At 36.0% G+C, this 14733-nt stretch overlaps 2 protein-coding genes across 3 annotated transcripts; one reads left to right on the top strand and one right to left on the bottom strand.

Moving 5' to 3' along the window:
- Window positions 1-693: 693 nt before the first annotated feature.
- LOC117982059 (cytochrome P450 6B6-like) lies at window positions 694-7083 on the bottom strand. 2 transcript variants are annotated; one of them, XM_069498772.1, is made up of 2 exons: window positions 5691-7083; window positions 694-889 (listed from the first exon to the last, which is right to left on the bottom strand). In XM_069498772.1, the coding sequence occupies exons 1-2, from the start codon at window positions 7045-7047 to the stop codon at window positions 717-719; spliced, it is 1530 nt and encodes a 509-aa protein (XP_069354873.1). In that variant the 5' UTR covers window positions 7048-7083; the 3' UTR covers window positions 694-716. The 2 variants fall into 2 exon arrangements, with proteins under 2 accessions (XP_069354873.1, XP_034824229.2); XM_034968338.2 differs by lacking the exon at window positions 5691-7083 and adding an exon at window positions 2427-3834.
- A 1637-nt stretch (window positions 7084-8720) lies between these two features.
- Window positions 8721-13560, top strand: LOC117982060 (dual specificity protein phosphatase 14-like). Its single transcript, XM_034968339.2, has 4 exons — window positions 8721-9154; window positions 11002-11230; window positions 11814-11950; window positions 12408-13560. Exons 1-4 carry the CDS (start codon window positions 9048-9050, stop codon window positions 12595-12597), a joined length of 663 nt encoding a protein of 220 aa, XP_034824230.1. The 5' UTR covers window positions 8721-9047; the 3' UTR covers window positions 12598-13560.
- Window positions 13561-14733: the final 1173 nt, after the last annotated feature.

The raw sequence follows: 14733 nt of genomic DNA, 5'->3' as shown, positions 1-14733 counted from the left end.
TTTGCAGCAACAGAGAAAGCGCGAAAGCGCTGCCGGCTTTTTAGGAATTTGGTGATCCATTAACTATAATGCGGAAGGTTTTAGACACTCGAATACTATCAACGTTGGTAAGACATAAAATCTCATACTAAGCGTACTGGAATAGGGTTTGTCACTGGCTAGTTTCCGTGAACGGATTTGGTCCTGTAGTCAAGCCACCAGGCATTGCATGGAACATTGCATTTAGTCGGTAAGAGCCCGACATAACCTCCATGCCTCCCCGGGCGCGGTGGTATCCATGAGGGTTTTCCCACGAAAAAAGTATAGCCGGCCAGCTTGACGTACCTACCCAGTAGATCGCTTAAAAATGTACAAAGGACCGCTCGAGCACTTGTTGTTGTCGCTGCTCAAGATTCGTTGTCAACCGCTCAAGCGGTCTCATGTACCTACCTATTACAATGGCAGCTAAGCAAAGTTCGCTATGCAGATGAACCTTGAAGCGGTCAGTTATAAAATGACTCTTTGAGTTATGACTGCTTTAAGCTGCCCCAGCCCCCAGCCGCTAGTCAAATAAAATGAAAACCGTCAAAGTAATTTTTTTTAGTTGCTAGTTGAGTTACGGAGACAGGAGTTTAGGAGTGATATAGGTAGTCACAGATTAGATTCACTTATCTGTGTAGGTAGTCGATATTCATTTTATTTTAAACGCATAGAGTAGGTAGGTACTTCCAGTAATTTTATTTGTTTCTTAGTTTCAGTCTAAGTGGTATCCCGTCCACGACGCCTTGCACCACATTGAGGCGATGGTTCAGACGCAGCTTCCTCTGGGTCTTCTCTGCGGGCTCCACGGAGAACTTGTGCAAGATGGCCGCGAGTCCCGCTAGCGACTGCATTTGGCCGAGTCTAGCGCCTGGAAAAAGAAAAATATTAAGATAAGATTAAGGCCTCCTACGCACTGGCGACCATGGTCGCCGCGACCTGGCCGCGGCGGCCAGTGAATTCTGGACTTTATATGGCAATCGCTATAGCCCCTACGCACTTAGCGGCCAGCGACCAGCGGCCACCGTTGGCCGCGGCGTCCAATTTGATGCCACGCGACCAGCGACCAATCGTGGCCGTCGAGAACATCACTTCTGTATTAAAATTCATCAGTGCTACCGCATCGGCCGCGGCGACCAGACGTGTAGCTAGCTACAGAGTGATTATTTTACAATGGCCAATTTCGACACGGAAAGGTTCATAATTGAAGTTGAAAATAGAAGAGGTTTATGGGATTTAGCATCAAATGATTACTCCAATAAAGTCCAATGAAGTCGACTGCAAATTTTTCGGCCGTCCACATGTCGCGCTTGCCTACGCACCGGCGACCATAGCCGCGGCGGCCTGGCCGCGTCTATGGTCGCCAGTGCGTAGGAGGCCTTAAATAAAATATTAAGGGGTGCGTGAAATGGCGTGCTACTAAGATTAACTCGCCAGTGGGCGTGGTTTAAATGCTATTTCACCAAGCATCGTGTGATGCGCCTTGTGATCGGTGAGATGCAATAAGATATCTACCGAAAAACGAAAAATATTGAACAACTTGCCGTTTTGAAAAAGTGTTGTTGCCAAAGAATCTACAAGGTAAATAATGTCCTATTCACTACACATTACGTAAAATAAAGTTATTCTACTTTTTTTCTTCTACTTTTGAATAAATAAAACTATTTATTATGTCTATTAATTAATCAATTATTTTAGAGTTTTCATAATGTTAAAAGTTGCTATAAATTTAGTAATAAAATAATAATTTTTCAAGGCTCGTTACTTCCAAATAAATATTTTTTAGTGTCATATTTATTTTAATTTAACAATAAAACTAAGTAAAGTAATGACGAGACAAATCGATATCATGCTTAATTTTGAGTGTATTAGCTAGTGGAGTAATCACCCAATCCATATTCTTCCTATCGTTCTCCATTAATAGCAGTTTGCTGTAAGGGTGATTGTATTTTAGGATCCCACAAGATCTATAGGATACGCGTTTCAAGAAGCGCATGATAATAACGAGCTAAAATGCGTAGGTATATAACGTGTCAGGCAAATTTGAAGAAATGCTGATGACAACGGTAGAGATGCCAGCGTTGGCGTTACTTCTACCACAAGTTTAACCGTGCACCCGAAATAATATTGACCATTCGCATTTTTCAGTATTTTGAAACTGGTGACTAGTTATAATATATATAATAGAATAGTTGTATATTTTTTTAACAAACGTTCATTCTATCCCGCCTTAGGCTGTCTCAGCGATCAAGGCTAGTGATCGCTCGCAGCATCTTTTGGCATGAATATTTATCCTTTTAATTCCCTTTCCCGTTATAAAGGTAACCTGTGTGCAATGTTTTAGCTTTCCAGGTTGATAATTACACTGCATTTCCACACCATTATTGAATTAATGTTGCATTACGTACCTATACAACTTCGAGGCCCTTCTCCAAAGGGCATGTAAATATACTTTTGTTGCTTGGCACCTTCTTCCTTAGGAACCCTTTCTGGTATAAACTCATCAGCATTATCGTAATATTTCTCGTCAGTTTGTATCGCTTGTACGGGAATTATAATTTTAACACCAGGGTCTATAGTTAACCCGAGTTGTTTGATTGTGTACCGCTTAGCGCAAGTCCTGTTTAAGACACCAAGTGAGGGGAATAAACGCAAGGATTCCTTAAATGCTCGATCCAAAAGGGTCATCTCTGTTACAGCATCGTAGCACAATTTATTGTCGTACTTTAATAGAACTTCATCAATCTCGTCCTGAATTTTGCATTGTAATTCTGGATTAAAAGCGAGTTCATGTAACGCGAAGCTAGTTACTGAGGAAGACGTTTCAAAACCGGCAGCAAAAAATACGAACACTTGTGCAAATAAGCAATTCAGATCCATTTTCATTTCAACCTGTTTCGATGACCCATCTGCTTCTATGTATTCAATGGAATCTCCTGATATACGACCTTTAGCTGCTAAATTCAAGAGGAGATCCACGAAATCATTTCTACCTGAAGGCTTGAAGTTGCGTTGCTCGAAAACTTTTGTAATAATATCAGTGAATATTTTCTCTACATGTTTATCAAAAATGCACACCATTCCTCTGAGTTCGGGGAATATATCCCAAATTCCAAAAAGAAAAATATCACGCAATGAACGTGAAAAGACTTTCCTTCCGATTTTTCTAAACATGGAATTCTCATTGTTAATAGTATCCATTTCGATTCCTAATCCGCAGGCTCCGATGAATTCTGTAGAAAATCGCGCCATCAGGTCACGTGCGTCACACTCTCCACCATTGTTAACAATGTCCTCACCTAATACTTGAAGTTTTTCAGTACACTTTATGATTAATGGATACATGGCTTTTAATTTTGCACCTGTGAATGCAGGTGTTAACCTATTACGTAAAAGTTTCCAGGTATCCCCATCAACGTTGAAAAGGTTGTTCATGAGTGGTTCTTTTTTTATGTCCCGATCTAAACCTCGAAGGTAAAAATGATCAAAATCCACAATTAATATATCTCTTGCTATATTGGGATCTCTGATGATAAGATGGGGTTCCGTTCCGACAAAGTATCCTACCACTTTCTCGTCAGGATATTTCTTATACAATTCTGTAGAAATCGAAGTAATACTTTTGATCGTGAATGCATTCCTGAAATGATTTCCAAACAGCGGCACAGGTTTGTCATGCTTTACTCCCCTTTTGGTCCAATAATCATGGTTTCTGGTTGTATAAAAATAAATTACAAATACAAAAATAATCACAAAAATTAAAAACATCTTAGCAAACTGATGCAAGTGACGCTACTGCTGGTTTTGATTTTATAACAATGCATTTGTAACTGTCATAAATTTATACATAAATCGCAAAATACATAATATGATTGTTCATTGTGATAACGTGGGATGGATTATCAATGATAATTTTAGGTCACAGAATTCATAATAGGTATAGAAGTGTTAAAGTAGATTATGCAATTATCATCAGTGTGCGATATTGAGGCATCATCATCATCATCATCATGATAAAAATCAGGCATCTCGATTCGGCAAATGTACCCGAGGCACTACAGTATCGAGGTAAACCCATCAATATGCGAAAAGCATCATTATACTGCACGCGCATTACCGCGTGTAGGACTTTCGGAGAGTCTAAAGTTGGCAAGTGTTATTTGACCAAAGTTAAAGCGAGTTATATTTAATTTCTTAAAACGCACATAACTCTGAAAAGTTAGAGGTGCCCGGGATCGAGACCTCGACCTCCCGAATAGGAGGCGGACGTCCTAACCACTAGGCTACCACTAGTTGATTGAGGCATGCAGATAGCCATTATAACATAGACATCCTAAGAAAGGATTTTTGACAATTCAACCCCTAAATCCGTTTACCTACCTAGTCCACACAGCCGAAGTCTCGGGGCATAAGCTAGTATATATAATAAAAAGGTTTAGTCAAGGTAACTAAGAGTTAATATAGTGTCAACTAGTAATTCAACTATCTTAGGCTGCATCATCATTTTCCACCGTCTGATTGCCGTCTATATAAATTAAACAAAAAAATAAATTAGGTACAAGGTAATTAATGTAAGTAATAGATACATTGAAGCTTTTAACACAATGTATCAAGGATTTTTGTTCGGGCCATTGCCCGTCTCTAGACGATACTACTAGTACCTACTACCAGTGGCGTGCACAGGGTTTGAAGCCAGGGTAGGCATTAGTTAGGTAGGAACCTGTTTAATGGCATGTCATAATGAAAAATATGCATTGAGCTATTACAACTGGGGTAAGCAGTGCATTTATGCCTCTATGACCTGCACGCTACTGCCTACTACATTATATTATGTAGACTGAATCCATGTAAAATTATTTGTTTTAGCAATTATAGTCTTGCGCTTATCACAAACTTATAAAATATAAAGAGGTGTTAATACACCAAGCTTATTAGTGTTTCACAAAGGGAGACTATATTATATATAGTAGGTAGGTATCTACTTAAATTAATCTAAAAGATAAGAATGCTCATCATAACAGATATGAGTGGCAGATTAAAGTGTCGGAAGTAGGGTTTGAATTTCGGACTAATATTCAGCTCCGAAGTTGGGTTTCGATCCTCATCGTAGTAACTCCGGAGTTCAGGAGTTTCTAAATTTCATTGAAAAATCTAACAAAAATATTACATTGATTTTCGACCTTAACTTTTTATAAGAAAATTGTGGATCTTTTGTAAAGAAAACGTTGTAATAATTTTAGAACTAAACAGTCTATCATGTTGAAACAAAAACAGTTTATAGTGGTTGTGAATAATTTTTTGAATTTACAGAAAATCACACATTATACTGTTTTTAAAATGTAACTGCTGAAAAATTTCGTTCCGCTTTAATATTTTTCTTAAGTATAATCTGAAAATCGAAACTCCGGTTAAGTTCGCTACAACTCCGGTTGTGTTCGCTACAACTGCGGTTCTTTAAATGATTATGTAATAAAGTTTTCGCGAAACTTCCCAAAGGTGTGCGAAATCTGCCAATGCCCAGTGCATGTTTTGCCCAGCGTGGCAGACTATGGTTAAACCCTTCTCATTCTGAGACGAGACTCAGAAGTGGGTCAGGGATGGGCTTATCATAATGATGATTATGATGACGAAAAAAATAAAATTGATTGCATTGATAGGTATTCTATACTTACCAATACATGCTCGAGGGCCCTCACCAAATGGCATATAAACGTAATGCGGTCGCGCATTTACTTCTTCAGCGGTAAATCTTTCGGGTCTGAATTCACTGGGGTTCGGAAAGTATTGCCCATCAGTTTGTATCGCTTGTATAGGAATAAGGATTTTCACCCCAGGGTCCAGGGTGATGTCAAGTTGAGGAATTGTATATTTGCTAGCACAAACTCTTTGTAGATTTCCTAATGGAGGAAATATTCTTAAGGACTCTTTGAGTGCCATATCCAAGAGGCTCATTTCTGCTATAGCATCATAGCACAATTTATTGTCATACTTTAAGAGAACCTGATCGATTTCATCCTGTATTTCAATTTGAACTTCTGGATTGAAAGCAAGTTCATGTAAGGTATAACTCGTGGCCGATGAGGATGTTTCAAAACCGGCTGCAAAAAATACGAATACTTGTGCCACTAAACACTGAAGATCCATCTCCATTTCAGTTTCCTTGGGTGATCCATCTGGATTTCTGTGCTCAATTGAATCTCCAACTATCTTTCCATTTACTGCCAGTTCTAGAAGCAAGTCTACAAAATCGTTCCGTCCTGATGGCTTGTAATTCCGTTGCTCAAAAATTTTTATACTTATGTCAGCTAGTGCATTTTCTACTTTCTTTTCCATTAAACGAAGTGATTTTCTGAGCCCAGGAAATATGTCCCATAAGCCCGTTAAAAACATTTCTTTTAATGAACGGTCAAACATTCTCTTGCCTAATCGTCTGAATACAGAATTTTCATTATTTATTGCATCCATTTCAATGCCAAATCCGCAAGCGCCGATAAACTCAGTAGAAAAACGAGCCATTAGCTCGCGTATATCACATTCACCTCCCTTGGCCACTATTGCTTCACCTGATCGTTGAAGCTTTTCTGCACATATAATAATTAAGGGAAACATAGCTTTCAGCTTTGCTGTTGTGAACGCTGGGGTTATTCTTTGTCGTAGAAGTTTCCACGAGTCACCATCAGTATGAAAGAGGTTCTTCAACAGAAGTTCTTTCTTCTCATTCCTTGCCAAGCCGCGAGGGTAAAAATTTACGAAATCCAAGTTTAAGATATGTCTTGCTATCTCTGGATCCCTTATAATTAGTTCGGGCGTAGGTCCGCGAAAGTATCCCACTACTTTTTCATCGGGATATTTATTGTACAGGTCGGAAGCGATACAGCCCATACTCTTAAGTCCAAAGAAATTCACCAAGTGATTTCCAAACAATGGTATCGGTGTTTCATGTTTTACATTTCTTTTAGCCCAGTAATTTCGAGTTCGGTTAATATAATAATATATGGTTACAAATAGAATTAATATTAGTAGAATCATCTTTTCGCGATGGAATAAGAGCCACAACTGATTGTTACATAGGTACCTACGTAGGTAAAGGCTTGGAAGATAGCACGCTATTTACATCTCGATGGTCGCAAAGAACAAACAGTCAATTGCAATTCTATTTTGTTAAAATTTACTTTTAAGGAAACTTGAAAACTTTTAATTTATTTAATTTTAGGTAAAGAAAATTAAGTATATAATCTATATTGTCAATAAAGCCTAGTGATTTTTTTCAGTTAAGTTCGTGAATATGACTAACTTTTGAAACTTTTCACTACCGTTTCCAAATTTTAACTATTTATCTGTAGATCAAAGGAGTGCAACTTCTGTACGTAGTCCTTTTCTGTGACTCGATATTATTGCACGTACGATTGATTTCGATTAGGTAGCAAATAATATATGAAGTATGTAAAAGAAGTATACCTACGACATACTTGTCTCAAGAGGCGATTTACAAGTCAATTGACTTGTAAATCGCCTCTTCACACATTTTGTGGAGCACTATCTCTTCTACTCTTGTGCGTTTTATGTCTTCTGTCTCACTGATCAGCAAGCACGAATTTTGTTTATACCACGTAATAGGTACATTGCTCTATGAAAAAAATAAAAAAAATCGTTATAATATCTAATAGATCGACAGTGGTACGACTAATTTGTCAGGAATAAATTAATTTATATTTTTTTTCTGTTCAATCAGTACCCTTATTATAAATGTGAAAGTATGTTTGTTTGTTGGTTTGTTGGTCTGTCCTTCAATCACGTCGCAACAGAGCAACAGATCGACGTGACTTTTTGTATGGGTATAGTTAAAGACCTGGAGAGTGACATAGGCTACTTTTTATCCCGGAAAACCAAAGAGTTCCCGAGGGATTTTAAAAACCTAAATCCACGCGAACGAAGTCGCGGGCATCAGCTAGTTTTGACTGATCTTTCAACGCACAGCTCAAACTACTGGACGGATCGGGTTGAGGTATACAGTATTGAGGTATATCGAAATATGACTACGTATAATATAACTACGTACGTACACGAACGTTGTTTTGTCGGTCTGAGACCGACAAAACAACGTTCTACGAAACCGCTATCTCTTTCTAAACGGTCGATGTACAATATTTTCTGCCGCGTACTGTACTAGAGCCAAGTGTAGGTTCACCTTAACAATGAAAAACTGCTGATTAATGATGATGGCACATTAATTTTGTTACTTATTCTTTAATTCTTCTATTTTATCTTAAACAAATTCGAGCCTTATTTTGTTTAATTAAATTACCATGTGTACATATTTTTTATCTATGTAATTAATAGCTTTCTCTCAAATATAAAAAACTAGCTGACGCCCGTGATTTCGTCCGGGTGGATTTAGGTTTTTAACAATCCCGCGGGAATTCTTTGGTTTTCCGGGATAAAAGTAGCCTATGTCACTCTCCAGGTCTTCGACTATATACCCATGCAAAATCACGCCCATCCGTTGCTCCGTTGCGACGTGATTGAAGGACAAACCAACAAACCAAAAAACCAACAAACTAAACTAAAACTATTTCCTTTCAAACCCATAAATAAATCTTGTTAGGGCACCAAAAGTAGCGCTACTCGCATTGTAAACAAAATAAGTCACCGTCAGACGAGAATAGCCATCGGAATGCCGGATGCTGCTAGCTTAGCAATCACAGGTGACCAGAGATTCAGAATCAGTGCCCACTGCTCGGTGCGTGCAGAAGCACGAGGCTGGACGCGCATCGCTCGTGTCCAATATACTTACGATATAAAACACGTTACGAAAATTTATCATAACTAAAACGAATCGGAAAATAAAAAAAAAGCTACTTTGATGAAACGTGCTGATGCAATTTCGACTGGAAACGTCCAAAAACTGTAAAATCTAATAAGTATTTTTTACTTTTGTTATTGAAAGTTTCACACGACTTTTTACTTCAAAGTGTTTTTCTAAAGTACGAAGAAGTGAAGTGGCATAATTAAATACTATTGCAAGGAAAATGAAGGTTCTTACAGTTGAAGATAAGGTGGCTAGTGTTGGGAATGAGAATGAACCCAGAGTTGATGATAACGGAAGCGAAAAATTGACAAAGGAGGAATTGAATAGGTGGGTAAAAGTGTTGAAAAACCTTGTATTTAATTCGAAACAATAAAACGGTTGAAATAATGAAATTATTGATAGAAAGTGAAATTAGAATTCAAATAAATAATGCGCTATTTGCATACTCGTAATACAACGCTAATATATAATATAGAAATTGCTATTACAAATGAAGCAAGATATCGGTTTAAATTCGAATATAAATGTGCTTATTAAAAAATTTAAAGTGATTACAGATACTACTTAAATAACTTTTAAAATTGCATTTTGTAAATCTGACCAAATATTTTGAACTTTATTTGATAGGAAACCACCGAGAAACATCAATATAGTGTGTTAGCTACCTTAATTTAGAATTAGAATATTCATAATTTTTTGAAACTTAACTTTTGAATATCATACAGTCATAACTTACGGCTTTATACGAGTCAAAAGTACTTACTTACTTGTTTTTTAATATAAGTACATAGTTATTAATAAAATAATTTTTAATAAAAAAGGTAATTGAATTTATTGATATAGGTACTTGGAATTGATGAGGTTTCTTAAATCGTAAAAGTTAATTATTCGCGATTCCACAATTCAGAATTCCACATCCTAAACTAAAGGTATGACTACGCAAGTTCGCGCTAGGTCAGACGCGTTGGCTGACCGCCAGAATGACACAACCGACTGGTATGCTGTTTACGTGCCGGATTGTTGACGTTTTTTCAGGACACAATGTCCCGCATTCCGAGCCCCAGTACCGTAAAAAACGAATTCTAGAATGAGTATTGTCACATTTCAATTTAGAGAATCATTCTAGAATTCGTTTCAGCCAGTAGGCCAAGATGTTGGTTTGGAGAAAATCGATTCATTAATTACCTAATTTGTGTTGCCTATTGGATGGATTCCGGAGTCTAGATCCATTGGAAAAGTATTCTAGTTTCTAGTACTAGATGATGCCCGCGACTTCGACCGCGTGGATTTAGGTTTTTTAAAAATCCCGTGAGAACTCTTTGATTATCCGGGATAAAAGCCTATGTCCTTCCCCGGGACGCAAGTACCAAATTTCATCAAAATCGGTTAAACCGTTGGAAAAGCTAACAGACAGACAGACACACTTTCATATTTATAATTTTAGTAGGTAGGTATGGATGATCGTTCTGAATTCAAAAACAGACAGACAACAAAGTGATCCTATAAGGGTTGCTCTTTTCCTTTTGAGGTACGGAACCCTAAAAATCAAGCCAAAGTTGAGAAAAACATATCAGTAATAATTGAAAAAAATATTGTTTTATTCGTAGATTTTGTTTATAATATTTTATTGATGTCTGAAAAGCCCTTTATATTACGAGCTTTATTGAAGCTCAACGTTGTGGTATTAAAATATTATGACTGATCAATGGACGCATGTTTATAAACAAACCGTAGTTTTTACGTAGGAAGCATGTGTTAGGTACTCATCTTCGTTATCAATAGGTACATCTTTTAATCTAATTTATATTTTTCTATCATTACAATTAATATCTTCTTATCTTAGCAAATATTTATTTAATAATGTTACTAGCGTTAATTCTGATGTCTTTCTATAAAGTATCTGCATTTTTTTCTTTATGAATATTGCTAAAAAAGGAAGCAAAACGAATTTTAAAACATGAACTTAAAACTTTAGTGATACCTACTCTCTAAAAAACCCCTATTTTGTATTGCAAGAGTTTTGTCAATTTTCAATTAAAATAAGTTAGTCTGTTCTTTTCATATTAAGTATATTGGTAGAAAAAGATGCGAATATTGTTAAATTTTGCTGTCATCAGAATAACCATTGTTTGCATAAGTATAATTTACGTTATGTTTCTATATTTTGTCCTCAGAGGTTGCCCTCTCGGAGTATCTCGGGCTATCGACTTGGTGTATGTTTGCGGTGCCCATGCTCTGCCAGGGGCAGTTAAGGCTCTACATCCAGGTTTAGTCGTGAATGCAGCTCCCGAACTGCCACCACCTCCTGAAGACTATGCCCCAAGATATTACGTGCCACTGCTTGATACACCTAATTCAGATATGCATCCGTATATGGAACGAGTTGCAGACCTAATAAATGAGGTATAAGATTCAATCAATTAATTTCATTTATTCATACATCATCATCATCATCATCATCATCATCATCATCTTCATCATTATCATCTTCATCATTATCATCATCATCATCTTCATCATCATCATCATCATCATCATCATCATCATCATCATCATCATCATCATCATCATCATCATCATCATCATCATCATCATCATCATCATCATCATCATCAACAACATCATCAGCATCAGCATCATCATCATCATCATCATCAGCATCATCATCATCATCATCATTTAACCTTAGATACATAACGTACAGATACAGTAGTTTTTTTTAACTATCGATATTTTGCCATTTTAGGACAATCTGTAAAGACTTTAGATAAAAGTTGTTGTTTCTGATAAAAAGAGGATAAAAAGGTATTTGCGCTAATCATGATGGCATAGTAAACAAGTGTCAACCTTGTCAACTAGATAAAGTAACTACGCATGTGGAATATAAATATAGAGTGCATTTGGTTTCAATAAAGAAAAACAAAAATATAGGTACTTTGTAATTATATTTTGCAATTGTGATTTGACAATGGTAATTTTTCAACAGGTCGTCTCTAGAAATGAAGTCGTTCTTGTACATTGCGTTGCTGGGGTCTCAAGATCAGTTACGCTCTGCTTGGCCTATCTAGTTAAGTGGCACAAGATGACCCTCCGAGATGCCTATCACCATTTGAAACAAAGAAGGTAAAGCTAATATTATTAAAAAGTTTTATTACTTTAACCTTTAGTACAATACCTTCCGTACCTCAAAAGGAAAAAAAGAACCCTTAGGTTCACTTCGTTGTGTCTGTCTGTCGTGTCTGTCAAGAAAACCTATAGGTTACTTCCCGTTGACCTAGAAATATGAAATTTGGCAAGTAGGTAGTTCTTCATCATCATCATCATCATCATCATCATCATAATCAACCGATAGACGTCCACTGCTGGACATAGGTCTCTTGTGTGGACTTCCACACGCCACCTGAATCCAGCGGCTCCCTGCGACTAGTGGGGGGTCTTCCAACACTGCGTCTTCCGGTGCGAAGTCGCCATTCTAGCACCTTGGGACTAGTAGTAGTAGTTGAGGTAGTTCCTATAGCACATTATTATCAATCATAGAACACGTAAACTGAATCTTTTTCTAAAAGTTAATCTTTTTCAGGCCACAAATCCGACCAAATACTGGTTTCTTCAAGCAACTCATAAAATTTGAGGAGAGGCTATTTGGTGAGGCATCCGTCAAGATGGTTTATTGCGAAGCCATTGATAAAGAGATCCCTGACGTCTATGAACCTGATTATAGTGGAATGATGTGGTTTAGACAGCGATATGGACCTATTGAAAAAAGCTAAAATGCAAATGGACGAAAAACTAGATATATACGTCATATTAGATAAATAATTTCGTATTTAAGCAGGGCTGAATAAATAATCTTAAAATAGAATAAGATGGTTTTACATGAAAGCATGAGTAATTAATACCAGTGATTATAAAATAAAAAATATTTATATGTAATTTATCGATCCGAAAATTATAATAATATTAAAGCGTAATAAACCATCTAATTTCTGATTAAAATAATGACTTACATTATCATGATATTACAATAATTAATAAGTATCAAAAATTATTATATAGATGCAACGTCTTGAATTATCAGCCAGCAGTATTAGACAAATAATAACTTTGACACGTAGACACTAATAAAATATGTCACTTAATTCAAGAAAATAACCAATTTTGCTAATATATAACTACAACAGAAATCAAGCAATGTTTTTAATATTATAATTACAAATTGTTTTGGCGAATTAGTTACAGATGGCAATATATAAAAGTTTACAAAGATTTAAGGACTTAAACATTTAAGGCAGTTTTAAGCAGATATAAAAATAAGTGTAATAGATAAGAATTATGTTTTAAAATAAGACTGATGTATGAAAGTGTAACGATTGATAACAAAATTAAAGGCCCTTGTGCTATGAAATCCTCCTAATAATGACACTAAACGTCATAATACTAGTCGTATCAAGAGAATTATACTTGCAATGTGAAAAGCTCTAAAACTAAAATATAAGTAACTTAAAAAACTAGTTTAGAATTTTATTTTTTCAGGCTTTGTATCTGTAGTTTATTGTTGTTTTATTTGAAAACAATTTTACTAGGGACGATAGTAAGATATTATGTTAAGTTGGTTATGTATGTAAATTATATGATTATTCGTATATCGATATCTTACATTGTGATAACTTATTGTAATGTTATTTTATTTTATTAATGTTAATGGGACCAAAATAAATAAGTTTTTGATTATCTGTATGTGTTTATCTTTAAAATTCTACTATGCACATTTAAGGTAATAAGGTTAGGTAACTTTTCTGCTGACAAGCAAACTGAGGTCTCTACATTTATTCCAAAAAAATAATAATTATAGATCTGATATATTTTGCCAAACATCAAGTCCTCGAAGTTATGATATGCCAAAAATTTGAAACAACAAGACACATACAGTGAGACAGAAGTCTAAACGAATTTTATAATATAATCATTCTTGTGAAGGAGCATTAGTGGGAGGCAGAAGCGACCAAAAGGTATACAGGCTAGATGTTCTTTTCACGAAAAACGCAGCGGCAGTGGTAGGTATGCCAGATATCCATGTTAGTAAAGGTTTCTCTAATAATAATAATTAAATATCAACTTCTGGCAATAATTTATTGAAGAAATTAGTTTGGAGATACCGTTGAATAGCAAAAGTAGATAAACTATTTCTTGATTATATTAATAACCAAGGAATATTTTACCTTGAACTAAAAAAATCTTGCAGATGTTAAGTAATCGCATGAGGCTCGAGTAATGGTTATTTTCATTGAAGATGTTGTTGGCCTCGTGGCATTGAACGGTTAGACCGACATACATCCGAAAATAATATCGTCGACTGAACCATCAATTTTGATAGACATTAAAACAATGAGCAGTCGCTTCCTGGTCTTAATGTAACCACTTTTAAAATAGCTGTAGAACTGATAAGAATTACGATGTGCTTTAATTTTTTGGTATGTTACCAAATAATAAATCCTATCGTACCTACCAAAAAATAAAAGTTGGAAATTATTTTTAGTAGAATGCGATTCAAAACTCAGATTCATTTTTATTATCAGCTTCGACTAGGCTAGACATACGAGCTCCTTAGTTCTACATTGTTGCTTCACTGAGTGATATTAAAATTATTTTAAGTAGAAAACCTTCAAGCGGTAAGCTTTTGAGGGAAGGAATTTTTATAAAATACATTTTTTACAATCGTTAGTCATTGTTACCACCTGATTGAGCTCACAGTAGAACAATATTACTATTGGTATTTTGCCAAAACTGATTGCGATGTATTGAAAATTATTTTTTACGAGTTCCCAGCCAAAATATTGTTTAGAGAGGCGGGTCATTGACACGACTTCTTCTCTTAGTACCTACAACACAAGGGCTTGAATACCTTG

The sequence above is a fragment of the Maniola hyperantus genome, chromosome 5, assembly GCF_902806685.2.
Source record: "Maniola hyperantus chromosome 5, iAphHyp1.2, whole genome shotgun sequence".
NCBI classification, from domain to species: Eukaryota; Metazoa; Arthropoda; class Insecta; order Lepidoptera; family Nymphalidae; genus Maniola; species Maniola hyperantus.
Note: the sequence above shows the minus strand (reverse complement) of the source record. Positions and strands in the feature narration are given on the sequence as shown.